Source organism: Coffea arabica, chromosome 6c (genome assembly GCF_036785885.1).
Source record: "Coffea arabica cultivar ET-39 chromosome 6c, Coffea Arabica ET-39 HiFi, whole genome shotgun sequence".
Taxonomy (NCBI): Eukaryota; Viridiplantae; Streptophyta; class Magnoliopsida; order Gentianales; family Rubiaceae; genus Coffea; species Coffea arabica.
This window is the reverse complement of record NC_092320.1, coordinates 63,397,402-63,418,333: the sequence shown is the minus strand read 5'-3', so window position 1 is coordinate 63,418,333 and position 20,932 is coordinate 63,397,402. Positions and strand designations below refer to the sequence as shown.

The window sequence follows — 20,932 nt, the reverse complement described above, 5'->3', positions numbered from 1 at the left end:
TCACGTTAGCTGCCATGTCAATAATTTTTTTCTTTTTTTTCGGAGACAATAACAAGTGTATAACTTATTTTATCCTGAACTACAGGGAGAGAACCTAAAGGGATTTGTATTAGGAGCTAGTAGGTACACAGATCTTACTTGACCAAAAAGATGTTTTGACACCACCCTTAGATTTTTTTCATTGAAGGTAGGATATAACAAAACACCCATACATAATGATTCTAAAATAATGCCATACATTTAATTGAAATACAAAACATCTTATTAGAAAAAAAAACAAAATCACATGATTTTAAAAATAAAAAAAAAACGATGGTACAATACCAATGGATAAAAGTATTGTACTATGGAGAAAAAAGAATTTAAAATTCCTAAAACTTCTGCACATGTTTTCTATCGCTTATCTTTCTTCCTTTAAATTGTGAATGGATTGGTTTTGATAATATTTATTTACCTTACAACTTTCATAAGTCAATAAATGCTATTTGGTATTTTTACATTGCATTCATACCTTGGTTTGTATTTTGTTTCAATTATATATTTTTTTCAAAAAAAAATGAAGATTCTCTAAATATGTTTTTCAATACATTTTTATTTTTTAATCATATTTTTTTATCATATAAAATGCATTAAAAAGTGCTACAATAAAAAAATATAACCAAATAATTTTCACTCCAAATGCACTAATTAATTTTATGTCATTTAAAATAAGTATTGCTATCAGCATTGATATAAACATATTGAATTGCTTAGACTTCTTTTTTGTGGATTATCTAATTTATTTTAATGCTAAAAGGTCGAAATGCATAGTGTAATTATGTTTAAATGCATTTAATAACTATTAAAGAAATAGTATTGCAATTATTATGTGCGTTTAAGAATTAGTCAGGGATATTTTGGTCATGAAAAATATAGTTTCATCTTAACCCCATCAAAAATTTTATCACGAGAGGTAAAGTGTGTATATTTGGAGTTTAGGAGGCAAAGTGTTACAAGAACCCAAGTTCAAAAGGGCAAAGTGTAATTAAGCAAAGGGTAATTAACTCTAATTATTATTTACATGCATCATAGTTTGGCCATCTTTATATTTTGGCTATATTACAAAAGCACCTTTCAGAATAAAAAACCATAACATTTGCACTCACGTAACACATTTGAATTTTATGTATGTTTTTACTTTCTTTTAATTAAATTATGCAAAATCAATCACTATTTGTTGTAATTGAATTAAATTTAACTTATTTTCAATAGAGAAAATCGTTCAAAACGTTTCTCACATTTTATAAGATGACTTTTTTCGTCCCTCACTTTTAAAAGTGTAATTACGTCCCTTACAAATTCAAATTAACCAAATTTGGTCCCTACCTAGGTTTCTGCCTAGTTTTTGGCCGGAATTCACCACGTGACTTGCATGTGATCATTTTTGAATGACAAAATTGTCAAATCAATTTTTTACATAATCTGATTCATAGTCCCTCACATTTCACAAAATAAATTTTTTCGTCCCTAACTTTTTACAAAATGAATTGTTTTGTTCCTCACATTTCAAAAAATGAATTTTTCCATCTCTCACATTTTTCAAAATGAATTTTTTCATTCCTCATTGATCATGTGTATAAATAGCTTTTTTTCTATAAACCCACGTATATGTCTATTTGATTTTATCTGAACAGTACAAATAACACGTAATTTATCTCTATTGGATTTCATCTAAACATGCTAATCATAGTTTTACGCATGTTATTCAATAGATATATATAAGGGTTTAAAACTAATAATTTTGTTTGAAACCCATGTATATATTTATATGATTTCACCATTTAAAACTAGCTTTTACTTTTATCATCTCTGTCCCCTAGCGGTCACCGACAGAACATACAAAGAATAGTGGAAATTGTGGGATGGACACCAATCTATGTTAAAATACACAACAGTTCTTTCTATCTCCCTCTCCATCCTAGCACTTACCGCACAACATGCACAGAATAATTGCAATTGTTGCATGGGCACCAATCTATGATGATGAGATACTCAACAAGTTTTGCCTACAATGAGGAGAAAGAAAGTATAGTAACTAGTTACTTGCTGGAAGTTCCCTGTGTTCAGAAAATAGAAAAGATGCCTGGAAGAGAGGTCACCAATTTTTTGTTTCCCTTTTGAACATTTCCAAGATTTAATTTTTCAAACTCTATTGAATGATATTTAGAGTGGAAGATTGGCGTTTTGGGATGGATTATTGAAGAGCTAATATTCGCTTCCCTACACCTGGATATCAGGGATGTTTGCTTCCCCCACACCTTCCCCTTTCCCTCCTTGTCCTCCCCAACGCTTACATACACACAGCCCGCAATGTCTTTGAGCCAGCCATTCTTTCCTCCATGTATATGGTGGCTCAATGTTTGATTTCTCATTTTGTGTTCTGCAGGGATTATTGGGCTTCAGTCATCCGTCTAGGATGGATTCCTTGCATCTAACAATAGAGTTGCTTTTTTTTTTTTTTTTTTTGTAATTTTCTCATGTATGTTAGAAGTAATGGTTGAATAATTATGTATACCCCTTATTGCCCAAGCATTCATCCTTTCAGTTCCTGAAGATGTTATAGAGCTACTTGATTGTTCAATTCATTGGTCCATTCAAATGGGAAAAATAACAACCGGAATTATAATTAACAGCTATAACCCTTCATCGAATTTTTTGTCTGGGTTATTTAATAAAATTTTTTTTGATAAAGCATTATGATTTCATTAAGATTTGCACTAATGATAGAAGTTACATTATCAAACATATACAGATATCAAAGAGAATATCTAAAGAATGGATATTGCAGATCTGAAGAATACGTAAAAATTACACTATAAAGTTTCAAATTTAAAAAATAAGATAAAATAATTGTAATTTCACGAATATCTGTGTATGTTTTCAATTATCAAATTTGTTGATTAACTGTTTAGCTGTTTCAACTCTATGGTGAGATATGTTGAATGGATTCAAAAAATTCTAGATTCGATAAGCAAAACTTGAAAAAATTCGGATCCAATAAAAGAAAAATTAAAAAATTACCTAAAACGCTCACTCCGAATCTTAAGAGGGAAGAAAATTCTCACTTGAAAAGTTTAGGAAAGCAGAAAACTCTCATTAGACAATACCAGAAGAGAAGAAATTCTTGGTTGTAATTATAGAGAGGGCTTCTCCAGTGGGAAGTGTTAGAAAAATCTAATCTCTCGCTCATGGGAGGGTTGAATGAAGTTTTGGTTAAAGAGTTTGTCTAGAAAGAAGGGAGAGAGAAACATGGGGATGCACGCACAACCAATGGCAATTTAGAGAAAAATACTTTCAAAGAACAAAAAGAGTTTTGATGACTGCTACTGCTAAAAAAGAGTAATTACAAAAAGGGATAATATCAGAAACCACCCCTGAGGTTTCTTTTAATAGCACTTAGCACCCTTAAAATTTTTAAAATATCACTTACCTCCCTTGATAATTACAAAATAATTATATTAACCCTCATTCCATACATAACACACATCTTAACTAATTGGATCTCAAAAAATTAAAGAAAAAGAAACAAAAGTCACTTTTTTCTCTTCCACTTTTTGTGATTTTCTATCTTGTCTATCTCGCGTGAAAAGTTATAAATGCGGCGATGATCAACAGATTTATGGTAACATACGAACCAGAAATAAGACCTTTAACATTTTTTTGGCTGAATTATCACTAGCCATCTTGACCCTATATGGTTAAGCTAATAACCAACAAGAATCACAGATTAGGTGAACAAATGGAGGAGAGTTATTGAAGGTATGATATAATGATAAAGAAAATTCGCACGTGGTCATGTCCTAGATCACAGATGAAATGCATTGAAGGCAACAATTAAGACAAAACAGGCCCATCAAGATGCAATCTTTCACAAGCAGAATCGCAAGAAGGATGAAATTAAAGTTGCAGAAGCTCAAACACAAGGCGTCATGCAGAGTTCCATAAATTGTTAGTAAGGAGTAAGGATGGATGGAGCCCGGAGGTAACATGCACAGGGAGCTGCTTGAACTCCTCTCACAAAAATTCATTCTTTCAATTATTATCAAAATTTTCCAAGACAAAAATTACGTTGCTTAAGAAAAGCAAAAGGATTAAATTCTAAACTAATGTCTATTAGGCAGCCAAACGTTTCGGCTTTCTGCCAGTAGCATCCCAGTAATATTTTCATTTTCCTTTTGTCCTCCAAAAAATAAAAAGAGGCTCTAGTTGTACGTAACTGGTACTGTACATTCTGTTAAAAATTCAGAATAGACCTTAAAACTTTACCATACACTTCTTAGTCCCGTGAACTGTGAAGCTGGATTAGTGTGAACACTGAAAGCAAAAATAGTTCGTAAAATGTAGAGTAGTCCAATTATCATAGAATAAATTTATTGTCATCAAAATCTTTCCTAAAGTTGGCATGTTGCTGAATTCAATCCCATGCATTGGGCACTTGTCTGTAGTGATAAAATAGTTCATAATTTAGAGTAGCAAGTGTTTGCAGTTTAGTTGTATTCAGAGCTTCATAAAATTAGACTCGTGAAACCGTTAGTTGAAGCCTAGACAGAGCATGGCCTTTGAACACAGGCGAAGGTTTTCCAAGGGTTTCATTCGAAGAGTTGGAAGTTTGGGAACAGCAAGTATTTGCCAGAGGGGAAAGTCATAAACTTGTGTTAGACTTGGGCTTTGTATTCCATTGTCATGCATATGCTGTGAAACAAAGTTCAAAATTCGCTAGAATTACGTCATTCCCTTGGTTCTCTAACTTAATTATAGGCCATAAGCCTGTGGGCAAGACCAATAGCTTCCTGCATGACCTTGGAGATGAATAGCGGCTCCTCTACAAGGTTGCTCATTCATTGTCATAATTTGTATAGTTGTTCAGGAGGACTATCTTGGAGGGTTGTGCTAGCTGATTTAGGACTGGAAAAGTATAAACATGAAATGTCTTTTTTATGCTTACATCTAAAGTACAAGGATATATAAGATAAAAGTGTTCGGACTGACGGTATTCTAGCTAGTAAATTAAGGACTCCTGTGATATTCAACATTCTATTAACTAAGTTGATGTTTTACTTGATACGAGGTTGCCAACATTCTATTAGTATATTTTTCACAGAATGGGAAAGCATTGAATGGTGGGATGGATGTTAAGCGTCAAGCAATATTCAGTAAGGCAGACAAGCATTGCGAGGAGGTGTTAAGAATTGTGGCATCATCTCTAAGGTGGCACCGTCGTATGGTAAGGATTCTCAAGTTTTGCGGTGTTGCATTCTTATTATGTTGCAACCGTTTTCCCCTGGACGAAATTGCTTCGAGGCCGTAGTCATGGATCAAGTCAAGAATATCAAAATTCTCAAGTGTCTGTCTTTTTTTTTTCTTGAATTCCAAATTCTTCCTAGCTATGAGAGTGAGAATGCTGAAATTTTAATCGTCCAAGAGCTGAATTTTTTTCATGCTGTGTTGACCAACCTTGGTTTGCTCGTGTCATTTTTGGCTTTACCAAGATGTTTTGCAAGGAGGAGAACATTGATTGAAGCTGCTAGTTTCTGAATTCATTGATCAATCTGAGGAACAACTAATAGGATGAACTGGCAACAGTAAACAAGGATTGGATGAATTCGATTCATCATGGTCAATTCCCACTTTAATTCTTAAAAAATAGGACATCATATGCCCAATCCAAACTCAGTACGTGAATTGCAATTCAGCCTTTTTATCTGCTATAATTATTTGGACGGCCGACTTCATTTTGAAAGGAGTTCGGCTGCCCTTTGTTCTTCCGCAAGATCACCCTTATTCGGCTAGCTGTAGTAAGCATCCAAGCAAAAATCTATTATGAGGTACCAAATCTGAGCATCCGTTGCTGCCCGCCCCCACTGAGGCTGCTAGCTCTGGTCGTCACATAATTATAGCAAGAATCCTATCATAACATTGGGCCTGTATCTCTGCTTCCTCTGGCTTTGCATCAAGGTAGTATCGGCGTTTTGTTGAGGAAGGTAGCGGGTTGTGGGTAGTGGTTATGGGGTTAATGGTGGTGGAAAATTGAAAGAGTGACAGAGAGAGGAGGGATTCATTTTGGTGGAAGTTGATTGAGATATCCCACTTGGATATTTTGGTCATTTAAATTGAAACCTATGAATCTATGATGTTCAGTCTTTGTTTTTTTTTTTTTAATGTCCACTCTTTGTTAAATAGTTGCCAATTTCCCTTTTATGAATCTGTTAAGAATTAGGAGCTGTTGGTAAAAAAATATTCAATTACAATCACTGTTCCTTTTTCCTCCTCTTTATCTTTTATTTTTTTTTCCTCACTCTCTTCGTCTCTTAAAGTACTTTTTAAGATTTTTTATTTTTAAGTGTAAATATGAGATTCGTAAACATTGATTCAATACTAAAAAGTAATTAGAAGATAAGAAATATTTAGTACTATTAATAATCTCTACACTTGTACCAAATATAAGCATGTCATCTACATATAGGCTAATTATCACATATTGATCATTCATATACACATTTATTCACTTCTACAGACGAAAACCGTCTTTTATCAATACTTGATCAAATTTCTTATGCCACTATTTAGGAGCTTTTTTTAGGCCATAAAGAGATTTAATTAATTTACACACTTTATTTTCTAGTCCAGATACAATACATCCTTCAGATTGAAACATATAAATTTCTTATTCTAAATCGCCATTTAAAAAAGCTGTTTTGATATCCATTTGATGAACAACAAGTTTATTGATAGAAACTAAGGCAAATAAAACACGAATACAAGAAATTCTTGTTACTGGTGCAAACGTGTCAAAATAGTCAATATTTTGTTTCTGAGAAAAATCTTTTGCTACTAAACGAGTCTTGTATTTTTCTATAAAACCATCAGAATTATATTTTCTTTTAAAAATTCATTTGTTACCGGTAGGTTTTGCACCAGGGGGTAAGTCTACCAAAATCCACGTTTTATTTTTCAAAATAGAATCAATTTCAGATTTAATTGCTTCTTTCCAAAACTTGCAATCAGAAGAATAAATTGCATCAAAATACGTTAAAGGATCATTGTCAACAAGAAAGGTTTGAAAATCATTCCCATAGAAAAATTCTTTTCTTGGCCTTTTACTCATTCTCAACCCCTCATTAGAGGTTGTCTCCTTATTTTTTTCAACAAGTGCATGAGAAATTTTATTTGACAGTGAAAAAATATGTTCAAAAAATTCAGCATTCTTTGTCTCAATAATTGTATTACAATCAAGGGGCTGCTTGGTTAAAGGGTTTGGGAATCAAATAATGGAATGAACCCCTTATTTGTTGCTTGGGTTAAGTCTATTGGAATGCAATTTCTGGAATCATTTCTAAAAAATCGGACTTTCACCATTCCTGAGTAATTGGGAGGTTTTGGACAAAACCCTCAACTCATTCCCGAGCAAAAATATTTATGACGAACCTACCCTCTTTTTTTCTTCATTACACGCCGCACCTTCTGTTCTTCTTCTTCATCAGATTTTCTACCTTTTCTATTTCACCGGTTGGACAACCATAAAGATCAGTGGCTTTCGACTCTCCTTGGACAACGAATTCTAGAGTTGAAGTGTCTTCTACTAGGGTGAATTCCTTGATCCCAGGTCAGTGGATTACAAACTCCCTTGCCTCTGCAATTTTCTTTTCGTATGCAAGCTTTCTCTTTCTTCTTCTCTGTTTTTTCAGGCTACTCACTGGGTAGCTGAAAATAAAGAAGAAAAGAAGGGAATCTGATACAATAACACTAATTGGACCAAAATGCTATGCTCTGGACCCATCACCTTCTCACTTTTATTCCACTCACGCTACACAATCTGTCTCAGTTTTGCAAAAAGTCTTCCTTCCATGAATTCATATTCTTTTGTCACAAAATCCAATAAGAAATTATTTCCGCAACAAATACACTATTATTGGTGAGAATAATACATGTTTTTAATCCATGTATTTTGTTGTAATACATGTATTTTAATTCACTTACTTCAACAAATACATTATTTTGTTCTTTTTTTTGGTGAGATAAATGTTAATGTCACTAGATTTGTCATTTTTATGGTTTTAATGTGTTTTCTTGGATTACGCATTCAATGGAGGTCAATCAATTCTTGATCTTTTGGTTATTTGATCCGTGAATACTGGTATAGTTTGGGTGGGTTTCTACATGCCCTGTACCTGTTTGTAAAATTGTCTGCTTGAATAGCTTTCAGTTTCATAGTTATTCGTACATTAGGATTTCAAGTTTCAACCATCAATTTCATTTGTTTATGCTTATTTATATCTATACATCATTGTGTTTACGGATGTATGATGCATTTCTAGGCCCTTTTAATAAGATCAATTGATGTTTAATGCATTTGAAGATTTTGATGCCGTAATCTAGTTTGGTGAATACTTACGTTTGGTTGTCATATTGTTATGTAGACAAAGATGCCACGTTTGCCTATTGAAAACAGAAGACGCAAAAAATATCGAGGGCAAAACCAGATTTTATCAGGAATGATAATGGTTGTTATTGCACTGTTTATGATGTGGTACCAGTTAATATTCATACATCTCAAAAGTAGAAGACGCCAAATAAAATCAAAAGAAGAAAAAGTCACTGAGCGCATACAACACTTATTCAATTTGACTAGGGATAGTGATGCTTATTGTATTAGCGAACTTCGTATGGATAGACGAATATTTGGGATATTATGTGAAATGATTAGAGACACTGGAGGTTTGAAAGCTACAAGAAACATGTCAATCGAAGAAATTGTTGCCATGTTTGTATATGTTTTGCCTCACCACAAGAAAAGTAGAACAATTTGTGGTCTATTTTGGAGAAGTAGAGAAACGGTGAGTCGTCAATTTAATCTTTGTCTCCTAGCAGTTTTGAAATTGCATACTATATTACTTAAGAAGTCTGAGCCTATTACCGAAGATTGCACAGATGAGAGATGGAAATGTTTTAAGGTAATTCAAATATTAAAATACAATCATTTAATAAAATGTATGTTTTCATCTAAACTATCCAATATAGACATTTTAACTCATTTATATTTTTTATTTTTGTTAAAATAGAATTGTTTAGGTGCCTTAGATGGAACATTAATAGATGTGACACCACCCACCGAACAAAAATCAAGATACCGAACGAGAAAAGGAAGTATTGCAATGAATGTATTAGGGATTTGTTCTCCTAATATGCAATTTATCTATGTCTTGCCTGGTTGGGAAGGTTCGGCACATGATGGTCGTGTGCTTCGAAATGCTATCTCTAGACCAAATGGTCTTAGAGTCCCACAAGGTAAACATATATTGCAGTATTCAATACCATTCAATCAATTTTTTTTCGAAAATAAGGTAGTCTAGTATTAATTTGTACATGATTGAATTTTGAAGGTTGTTATTACTTGGTGGATGCTGGATATTGTAATGCTGATGGATTTCTTGCCCCTTATCGAGGGCAAAGATATCACCTTAATGAATTCAATGGTTATCGACCACAAACACCAGAGGAATATTTCAACATGAAACATTCTAAAGCTAGAAATATCATAGAAAGATGTTTTGGATTGCTTAAAGGAAGGTGGAAGATTCTAGCATCCCCTTCATTTTTTCCAATTCAAACACAAGTGCGAATAATTATGGCATGTTGTCTGCTGCACAACTTGATAAGGAAGTTCATGGCTTTTGATCCACAAGAATTACTACAAAGTGAAGAAAATGAAAGTGAAGATGAAGACAGTGATGAAGAAGTAGAGTGCATATCCACTATTTTGCCAAGTGATCAATGGACAAATTTTAGAAATAATTTAGCACATGAAATGTTTGACAATTGGAGGGCTGGACTTAGTATTTAGCTATGAATGGATGTTTAGCTCTTAGACGCATTAAATTTAGATTGACATTTGATGTACTCTACTAGTGGATTTGTGAATTAGATTGACACTTGATGTATGTTCTTTTAAATTTGGATTGACTTTTAATTGTATGTTCTTTTATGTGTTTTGTTATATTATAAATTTCAGTTATATGCTATTGTGTATCAAAATTAATTGATATATATGGGTTGACTTCTAAATGATAGGATGGAGAATGATGAAATTGTACGTGGAAGAGGGAAAAATAAATATTTTTGGACTGGTGAAGAGGTAAAAGTGCTCATAGAATCTTTGCAAGAGTTGGCTTGTGATCCAATGTGGAAATCAGATGGAGGATTTAAAAATAATAATATGAGCGAATTGCTTAAAATTATCTTGCGTAAGCAACCTACTTTTACCAAACAAGTCAGCCCACATATTGAATCAAAAGTTAAGTGGCTGAAAAATAGGTTCCATGCAATTGTTGAAATGTGCAAAGAAAGTGGTTGTAGTTGGAATGATGCTAAGAAAAAGATTTCTTGTGAAAAACAGTGGTATGATGATTGGTGCAAGGTAAGAAATTGATTACTTTTTACATTCTGATATGTTCTTTTTCAACCTTTTATTAAGATTATCATTTATCTTTCTATTCTATCTCTAGACTCATAAGGATGCGAAGGGCCTTTGGGATGTCAAATTTCCATATTTAGGAGATCTTGAAATTGTATATGGAAGAGACAGAGCCACTGGAAATGTTGCTGAAGATTTTGCACAAGCTGTCCAAGATATGGAAGATGTCCAAAATTTGGAGGAAGGACATGAAGGGCTTGATGCTATGTCAAACTCGGATAATGATAAGGTAGAAGAAGATGAAGTAAATTCCATAGAGCAATCAACTCAACCAAGCTCAACAAGTACAAGAAATTCCAAGAAACAAAAGAAACAATCCCCTCCCATTGCAAATGTGTCAAAAAAAATGAAATCTGCATCAACAACAAGGGGTGATCTTGATGCATCATTGCAACTTCTCACCAGCAAATTTGGAAATTTCGTGCAGGGAATTCAAGCTAATTTCACAACTATGGCAGCAGCCATGTCAAATGAGGATAAACGTGAGCAATCGATCTCCGATAGAAGAGATCAAGTTGTTGCTAAGTTAATGAAACTTGCTTTACCGAGTGGAGATGTAATGAATGCAGCCAACATACTTTCGGAGCAGATTTCCAAGCTTCATGTGTTCTACAATCTTCCTGCAGAAATGAAACGACAATATGTAATTAACCTCCTTTATCCTCCATCTACTCGCTGAAGTAAAATTATTGTTAGCTGGAAAGTGATGATTTGATGGCAATTTCTTTTTGTTATGGTGATTGTTAGATGATTATATGATTAGTCTTTTGGAGATTGTGGACATTGAGTGGCACTCTCGACTGGATTAGACAATTGACTTGTATTTGGTATGGTTAGCTTTTGTGATTTGAGTCTCCTTCTTTTGTTCATATATGTAAGGAGAGATCTATTTCATATCATTATCTAATATAGGAACCACAAATGACTTGTTAATGGAGTAAATTTCCAAAAAGAAAGAGTTTTTAAACTAACTTCCTAAAGGCTGGTAATTTTTGAGTCTCTTCTCCAATGGTGAAAAACACATTCAACAAATGCGTTCTTCCAAATAAAAATGCAACTTTCAAATACGTTATTTTAATTTTCGTAAATTTGTTTAAATATAAAAAATTGGTTAAATAGCGTATTAAATACAAAACCTGCTAATTTCCCATAAAGAGCTGGTATCTTATGAGTAATTTCTTTTTTTTTTTAACTTTCACATATTTAATTTATGTTAAATACAAAACATACTAGTTTTCCTTTGGGCGCTATTTATTCAATTTTTTCCATAAAGAGTTGGTATGTTTTCCATAAAGAGTTGGTACAAAACATACTACAAAACCTGTAAGTTTCCCTTAAAGAGCTGGTATCTTATGGGCAATTTTGTTTTTTTAACTTTCACATATTTAATTTATGTTAAATACAAAACATACTAGTTTTCCTTTGGGCACTATTTAATCAATTTTTTCCATAAAGCTGGTACAAAACCTGCCAGTTTTCCATAAAGAGCTGGTATCTTATGGGCTATTTAACCAATTTTTCATATTTAAATAAATTTCCAAAACATAAAATAACGTATTTGAAAGTTGCATTTTTATTTGGAAGAACACATTCCTTGGATGCATTTTTTACCCTTTGGGAAGAGACTCAAAAATCGTCACCTTTTGGGTGATTGTTTAAAAACTTCTTTTTTTGGGAATTTACTCCTTGTTAATGCAGCCACTATATTTATTTTCTGGTATTAATTTTTTTATTATTTATGATTTTTTTATGTTTTATCAAAAAGTTAATAACTATTGTAGTTACAATTATGAAAATGTTAATTTGTCGTATGTGTAATTCTTTTGTTTTAGAAGAATTGTTATATCAGGGGTAAATTTGGAATTTAATTGCATTTAATTCCGAAACACTCATCAAACCAAGCATCAGGAATTGGAATAATGCTAATTCCAATGTGTGAACCAAGCAAGATATTGGAATGAAAAGTTTTAATTCCAAAACCAGAGTCTATGATTCCAATTACAATTCCAATTCCTAAACTTGAACCAAACGCCCCCCAAGTATGTCACTTCTCAAAAACAAAGAAGAAGAAATACTTGTTTTCAGAAGAGGTAGTAAAATTGTCAGAAACCTCGAGGTAGGTTTCTGAATTTATCCCTTCTTTCTATCTTAGGTGACACAGCCAATGATAAAATTATAGGAGTAGAGTACATTAGAAAGGATAATTTTGAAAACCTTTTCCTCGGAATTTTGACGATTTCATCTAGTACCACTAGCATTCTCAATGTTCTTACCTCCCTTATTTTGCATTTTAATGTTACAAGTCAGCCCCTATAAGCAAAATCAACATTAAAATGTATATTAAAGAATAACTATTTTAAAATAAGAAAAGAAGTAACTATTTTAAAACCAAAAAAGAATAAATATTTTAAATTTCAAATTATCCCTGCATTGCCATCAATAAATTAGAATATTAGTCTGAAAAAGGCTTGAAAATGTAAAAGAAAAGTGGAATAAAGAAATCACTATCTATATCTATATAAATTTGAGAAGGGATTTTGAGAAACAACTCTCACACACACCTCCAAATTCCTAAATCTTTTTTTTCTAGCATTTTACATTTAATTGAGCCTATAAAATATAGTTCTCTCAGCTCCCGCATTTACTCTTCACATTTGAAATGGTTAGTTATTTTTAAAATCATTTCATTTCAAATTGTTAGTTGCTGTGGATGTGCATGTCATCTTTTACAATTGAAATACGATTTTAACTCATTAGTATACATGTTTCGTACCATTTAATTTGATTAGTGCGCATGTTCTGCCACTAATTTAATTTGATTAATTTCAACTCATCACATTTCTTGATTGCCATTCGTTACTTACCATTTTACTCCAATTAAGACTTCTACGAAGCTCAAAAAAAATTTAAGACTTCTACACAAGACCATAATAAGAGATAATAAATATAACATGCTTTCATGCCTTTTTTACTTTAAATAAGTAAGAAGTGACGCCACTTATATAGGAATTCTGTTTGAAGTTTATTATTGGAAGGATAAATAAAGAGAAAACATCACCAAACCTACTAAAAGTTAAAAAATAAATAACAATATTTTATTCTTTAACTTAATAATCCTAACTAAAAGGGCAAAATTATGTATACAACAAAATGGAAATAATATTTACTAGTCATGGATTTAAAAAATCAAGAATGGTACCGTTCATGAAACCTAAATTATGAAATCACTAAATAAAAAATAAACTACAACTAGTCTTTTAACATGGAAATTTCTATTTGAACTATTCATTTTTGATGAATAATAATAATACTAATAACAACATCAGTTCTACCAAAATTTTAGAAAGAAATAACATTACAGTTTAAAAGAAAGATATAGAACATTTGACCCTAAACTATTAACTACTTAATTTGCATCTATCTGATTCAAATTTGACCATGATTCAAATTTAAACTACCCAAATGCTAAGGGTAGCTTTGGTTATCATTGATTATCTTATGTAGTCTTATGATTGCTGCCTTCATATGTAAATATGTAATTGCTATGCTTTGTTTGCGTACACACACACAGCATAAATATATAAATATATATATATTGTAGTACTTGGGGGTATTATAAGACATTAATAGTTTTTCATTTGCATTTTTAGACACCAATAATTGCAATCATCGTAATCAATTTGTATTTTATATGATTTTCATATTATGGTATGTAAAGTTAAATATATTTGGTAGGAGGGATAGGAAGCTAAAAGTGGGGGGAAGGGAATGGTGAGAAATTAAAAAGTGGCGGGAAAGGTTGAAAATGAAATATAAGTTATAAGAATGGGTGGGGAACGGGGAGAAGAAGAAAGGACATTATAGGGGTATGGCAGAGATGACAAAAAAATAATAGAGAACTGGCACTATGGTAGAAGGTACAAAAAGATCGTACAAGGCAATTGGTAGCCAACCGATAGGTAAGAATGTGGGAAAGCATGATGGTTTTTAACAACTTTGAAAACTTTAAAAACACATATTACAAAGATTTTTTTTTTTTGAAATCTACATTAAATTTTATGAAAATTACTAATTTTAATATTAGGGGCACAATATAGGAGAATTTTTTTTTTCAAAAAATAAAAAAAATAAGTTGGTTATAATTTATAGTTTTATATTATAAGTTTTGATATATGGGTATAACATGATATCATTCGTCAAATATTCATAAATAGTTTTTTTTTTTTAGAAATCTTTCTCACCTTACCACCCGATCTGACCCTCTTCTTAAATGGGTTAACAATTCCTCTACCATTTAAATCAGTACAGATTAAATTATTTAATTCAAATTGTTTTCAGCTATTGACAGACAATAAGTAAGCAAGTTTTTGCTCCAACTTATTTAGGATATTAAAATTAAAAGAGTTTGCTTTGTGCTCATAAATTGAATTTTTTTCAACATATTAAGCATACACTTCTTTGAAATTATTAGTCATATATATATAATATTATTTTGATTTGAAATATAAACCCGTGCATAGCTCAGGACAAAATGCTAGTTGAATAATTACTTCTAACGGATCATGCGACTCACCTTATCAATATTGATGAAATCAACTTGTCTACAATTGCATGCTGCATTTTAAGTTTAAAATTAGTTTTGGCATGGGTTAATCACACTTCGCCAAAATTAAGAATGACCTATTTATGTCCTCCACAAAATTAAAACCCACCAAAGTAGTACTAAGTTCAAATTTACTGTAGGCCAAAAAGGGGTAACTGGAAGTTGGAGTACCAGAATTGCCCCCACCCAGTATACGCAATTACTCCTGCTCAAAACACAGGAACCAAATTGCGCGGGTCAAAAAACTTAAAATAATAAAATAAAATTAAAAAAAGAAGAAGAAGAAGAGAGAATAAGCCCTAGACGAGATGGATTCCATATCATTTGAGGAGGCGGAGAAGAAGAAGGAAAAGAAGAAGAAGAAGAAGGAGAGAAAGAATAGGAAGAACCAGCAGCAGCAGCAGCTTGAGAACGAGGGGAGAGCCATGGCGACGATGGAGACAAATGGGAGTGCAGAAGGAGCCGAATTGGCGTCTTTTCTTTCCTTCACTTTGGTCAGATTTTATTATCATCTATATTGTCCGAGTATTGTTCTTACGGCTTAGGAGTTTGTTCCTTTTCTTAATTTTTTCCCCTTCGTCCCAAATACTGCAGGCATCTAATGGATCCCAACATTTACAAGAAGACACTGGGCTAATCAAAATCACAAATCACTTGGAAGGGGTATTTTCAGCTGTGCGGCGCCCACCTCAAACACCTTGGCTGAAACTATTCAATGAGTTGGCGGCAGATACAATTGATCGAGTAAGTTGGTTTGTTTTTGCTTTCTTCGTCGTTCGTCTTGTGTTGTTGATTTTTTTTTTCTTTTTTCATTTTTGGCTTGTACTGAGACGTTTGAATGATATGATGTTAGAAGGATACTGATATTAAGTTTTGTGTCTGCATTCTACTTAACATCTGATAAGGTCAGAAAGGACTTAGCAATATAGATACCATTTCTGTTCAGCTTTTCATGCATATTGACTGAACGCCGTTAAAAATTTTCTCTTTGCATTTTCTTTAGTATGCTTTTACTCTACTGTAGGTGATATCCAAAGCTTCTTGTGTTTAGTTGCATCACTTCTTCTGAAAATGTTGTCCTTAGGTCTCACTTTAGCAGGATAGTTTTGATAGTTGGATCTGCAGAAGGAAAGTTTTCCTTAGCCGAATACACTGCATTTTGGGTACTTACAAACAGCCTGCGTATTTACATCTTGTAATAGGTCCCTTAGGCATTGAGATAATAGTAGAATGGATTATGAAATTGAAACATGGCTTAGAGAAGTCAAACAGTACTAGAAAACTTTGTACTACCACTATGTATACTATTGACCCTCTTAGAAGTTACTCAAGTTCATTGATTTTTGTCTATCAAACGACAAATAGGGTCAAAGGTTGTTTAAAACATCAATGACATTGTTAGAAAAGCGGTCTTTGCCCTTTTTATTCAGAACTTCAAATATTTTTCTTCCTTGTTTGATGCAGTCCAGATTTGTGGAATTTGACATATATAAAGTCGAGATCATTTCTTATCCTCCCCCATTTCCCCATGTGATGCAAGGCAAATCTGACCTCGTTTCTTGGTGTGTAAAATAGTGTTATTCGTGAGCTTAGAAAAGTCTGTATTTTCACTTGACAGAATATTCCTCATGAGGTACGTCAGCTAGCAGTTAGCTAGATCCAGCACAGATCTAATGAGGCACTCAAGGCAACTGTTTTACGAGCGTTAGACTGCATTGTTGCTGGCTTGGAAGGTCAAAAAGCTGGTTCCGGTGGCTCAAATTGTCAGGTATATATCCAATCCTTCGTTTGGCTTTTTATGTGATTTGTATCGCTGTTTCAACCTTATTAACCAGCTTGAAAAATGTCTTGTAATTTTACTTATCTCTACTGTAATCTCATAATTCTTACATGTATGACCAGTGTTGTATCTACAATTGCAATATGATATTGACAATGTTTACTTGTTCTTTCCTGACATTATATTGTGTTGCAGGTCGTTATGTTCCTAGTAGTATCGCTGATATTGCAATAGAAACCGGATGTTCTGGTTTCTATATTGTCAATTTGGAAGGATAATTCAAGGTACCACGGTGAAAGTAAGCTTCCAGTGTTTGTGTGGATGACTATGCAGGTAAAATAGATGACAATTCCTAAGTTGTTTCCAACTAAATGTTTACATAAATGATATGCTTTGTCATATGTTGTTTTGACTATGCATTTGATGCCAAAGGTTCTTTGTGCAGGCAACCCCCGAGGAGATCTTACGCTGGGGTTGTACATATGGGCGCGGGAGATGCTGCCCCTCTTGGGTATGAAATCAAATCCAAGTCCAGAGACCAAGGAATTGGTTTTACAAGTGGTGGAAAGGTACGTTAAATGTAATTTATGGTTTTGTGTAATTCTTTTGTAAGGAGTGCAAAAGACTTGCTAATATTTTTTGGGATGATATGGGAAGCGTCGCTTGAGGTTTCTATCAATCTCACTTAGCACCCTAGAGAAGCATTTTGAGGTACGGTGTTGCAAAAGGAGGGATGCGGAATGAGCCTTTTTTTCTTTTTTAGGGGAGGATGTGGGGGGAGCACCATTTCTGTACAGGTGATTACTTCACAGAAGAGGCAGAGTGCTTAAAACTTCTAGCTGATGAGTTTGATGCCTACATCTAAACTCTCACTCTCTTAATACTCTTTCCGGTGTTCTTAAAATGCTAGTGCTAAACATCAAGGCTAGTGTACATTCAGATTATGCTATTGCTAAATATCAAGACTAATAGATGACCACTAATTTTAGCCTGTAGTGTAGTGCATTTTTGGAGCCATTTCTAATACAACATTTGCTCTTGTTTTTTTGTTCTCCTTTGTAGTATTTTGTCAGTGCCAAACGCAGAACAAGTTTTGGTGAGTGGTTATGTGAGAAAAGGGGAGCGTTTACTTCCTGCTTCGGCATTGGAGTTATTGCTACATCTGGCATTCCCTTCAGCTCCAGTTGAGGTAGAAGTCAAGAAAACATGACTGATTTCTTCTTTTTAAGCTACAGCACTTGATATTAGGACTATGGAAGGATGCATGTTAAACAGTTTCTGTCTTGGTATTTTATAAAGGAAACTGATAGATTTGAGACAATCTATCCCACACTGCGATGTGTAGCTGTTGCTGGTGTAAATGGGAGTGACTCAAGAAAGCAGCTTGCTATTCAAATTCAAGATCTTGCTTGGCGCGCTATTGGAGGAGGTAACCGTCGTGTAAAATAATGCTTCATGGTTGTTGAAGATGTATCATAGGAAAGTAATGGTTGCATTTGCATGTGATTTTTGGTTATGGTGATAAATTTTAGAATCTTTTTAACTTTATTGCTTTTCTAGCTGTTTGTGGGGGTGGTTTTAAGTTTGAGGGAAACTGCTGTTTCGTACAATGCAAGACTTTGATTTTGCAGGCAATGCAAAGCTTTCTGACAAAGCAACCGGCTTATTTGTCCTATCTTTGTATCACAATCCTGAGTGTTATAAAAGATGGGTAAACTCTTTTTTGTCTAATGCACTTCTTCTTTCTTATTGATTCGTGAGAATTCATAGTTCTTTGGTTTGAACAGGATAGGGTTTATGAAGATGATGTGGACAAAAGTGTTGCTATCCTGAGAAAACTGAAGAAGCTGTAGGTACATTTAGATTCTTATGAGGACTTAGTTGACACTCTCAAGAGATTTATGCAAAAGGTAGGTGATCAATTTCTCTTGTTGTTGCATGTTTTTGGGTTGGCATATTTTTTTTATGTTTTACTTCATTTCAGGTTGCAAAAGTTCTTTGTTATATGTCTTTAATTTGACAATTATATCCTTTATAGAATGAGAAAGTAGTGTTGAGTGGTGGGAAGGGCGGAGCTCGTCGTCAAGCAGTAGAGATATATCTGATAAAAGGGTAGTAGTTCATTTCTTACACCTACGAGTCCCCCTATTCTTCTATGTCTCTACCTCTATTCTCTTTTTTTTTTATTGGTGTTTTAGATAATTTGCACCTCCCATAACTATAATGTTATCATTTTTTTTTCAATAAATAAAATCACCCTATTTAATTTTCTAATAATAAGAAATTATCATTTTTTTCAATAAATAAAATACCTCATTTAATTTTCTAATAATAAGAAACTACTTCAGATATGATTAAATTAGTCTTCTAATGATTATTTATTTATTTATTTAGATTTATCGTCATTTAAATGATTGATTATTCGAAAAAGTATATAGGTAAATATTTTAAAGTTTTTTTTTTAATTATCAGAACTGTAATTTTTCTTTTAATGCGTTTATGCAGAACATTCATTTGTTAGGGTCACATGGATGTTGTGTTGATAGGTATTTTAATCAATCCGTGACAATAGGATAGTGATGCATCAATCCTAACTCAAGTATTGTAGAACTACATGCAGCTAATATGACATCCAACACATCATGAACATTTGTAGTAACTACAAATAATATCAGAAAACTCATAATAGACAGCAACACACACGATAGTCAGACGACGGTGATCGGTTCTCCAGAACAACAATACCATTGAGCGCATATATAGTCTTCCCAACCGCCATACATGGAAGCCTCTTCTCTCTAATCCGATGAATGAAATATTGTATATGCTTGGACATCAAAACCATTAGCGAGAGAAATAGAATCAAATTCTCTTCAACTAGCAATAAGATAAGGCTAATAAAACTATGATAAGAAAGGAAACTAATTTGAAGGTAGAATGCTAGCCCTATGGGCAAAACTGCCAAAGAATATAGCAAAATGCAAGCAACAATGTTGCTGATAATATTCTTTATTCTTGCCATCCAAATCACCTTGCCTACAAGATTTAGAGATGTGAGATAACTCCAAAATAAAAAAGTACTCCAGCTTTGTAGCAATGGTTAGTAAAAAAATCAGATGATAATTCATGAAAATGGATGTTTTTAAAATTTTGAAACTAACTATAATAATGAAAATATTTTTAACAAAAATGGCAAATAAGAAAAATTAGAATCATTTGAAAAAGCAGTAGGGATACCTGATAAAGGGGTAGTAATTCATTTCTTATTCCTACGAGTCCCACCTATTCTTATATGTCTCTACTTCTATTCTCTTTTTTTTATTGATGTTTTAGATAACTTGCACATCCCATAACTATAATGTCATCATTTTTTTTCCAATAAATAAAATCACCACATTTAATTTTCTAATTATAAGAAACTATCATTTTTTTCAATAAATAAAACACCTCATTTGATTTTCTAATAATAAGAAACTACTTCAGACATGATTAAATTAGTCTTCTAATAATTATTTATTTATTTAGATTTATCGTCATTTAACGATTGATTATTCAAAAAAAGTATATAGGTAAGTATTTTAGAATTTTTTTGAATTATCAGGACTATAATTTTTCTTTTAATGCACATATGCAGAACATTCTATTTTTTAATTTCTCTAAAGCATGCAAAGATTTTATCTTGTTAACTTCTCTATTATACTAAAGAGTTGGAGTTTTTAGGGTCGCACGGATGTTGTGTTGATAGGTATTTTAACCAATCCGTGACAATGGGATGGTAATGCATCAATCCTAGCTCAAGTGTTGCGGAACTGCATGCAGCTAAGATGGCATCCAACACACTTTGAAGACTTGTAGTTACTACAAATAGTATCAGAAAACTTATAGTAAACAGCAACACACACGATAGCCAGATGGCAGTGATCGGTTCTCCAGACACAACAATTCTATGGAACGCATATCTAGTCATCCCAACCGCCATACATGGAAGCCTCTTCTCTCTAATCCGGTGAATGAAATCTTGTATATGCTTGGACAACAA

The 20,932-nt window shown here is 32.9% G+C and overlaps 1 protein-coding gene across 3 annotated transcripts; it reads left to right on the top strand.

The window, feature by feature from the left end:
• Positions 1 to 15,417: 15,417 nt before the first annotated feature.
• On the top strand, positions 15,418 to 20,932 carry LOC113691664 (uncharacterized). 3 transcript variants are annotated; one of them, XR_011815567.1, is made up of 10 exons: positions 15,418 to 15,607; positions 15,708 to 15,857; positions 16,732 to 16,881; positions 17,089 to 17,226; positions 17,339 to 17,462; positions 17,956 to 18,082; positions 18,193 to 18,322; positions 18,525 to 18,604; positions 18,681 to 18,803; positions 20,614 to 20,932. XR_011815567.1 is itself a non-coding variant. In XM_072051726.1 (9 exons), the coding sequence occupies exons 5-9, from the start codon at positions 17,389 to 17,391 to the stop codon at positions 18,744 to 18,746; spliced, it is 477 nt and encodes a 158-aa protein (XP_071907827.1). In that variant the 5' UTR covers positions 15,418 to 15,607; positions 15,708 to 15,857; positions 16,732 to 16,881; positions 17,089 to 17,226; positions 17,339 to 17,388; the 3' UTR covers positions 18,747 to 18,916. The 3 variants fall into 3 exon arrangements, 1 of the variants encoding a protein (XP_071907827.1); XR_011815566.1 differs by lacking the exon at positions 20,614 to 20,932 and adding an exon at positions 18,932 to 19,213; XM_072051726.1 differs by lacking the exon at positions 20,614 to 20,932 and having other exon boundaries at positions 18,681 to 18,916.

Bases quoted from the DNA above. Each gene is read 5' to 3' on its own strand.
- LOC113691664 (XM_072051726.1), top strand. From the start codon at position 17,389: ATGCTGCCCCTCTTGGGTATGAAATCAAATCCAAGTCCAGAGACCAAG. The intron at 18,323-18,524 runs GTAACCGTCGTG...TTGATTTTGCAG, and splicing joins TTGGCGCGCTATTGGAGGAG to GCAATGCAAAGCTTTCTGAC. The intron at 18,605-18,680 runs GTAAACTCTTTT...TGGTTTGAACAG, and splicing joins CTGAGTGTTATAAAAGATGG to GATAGGGTTTATGAAGATGA.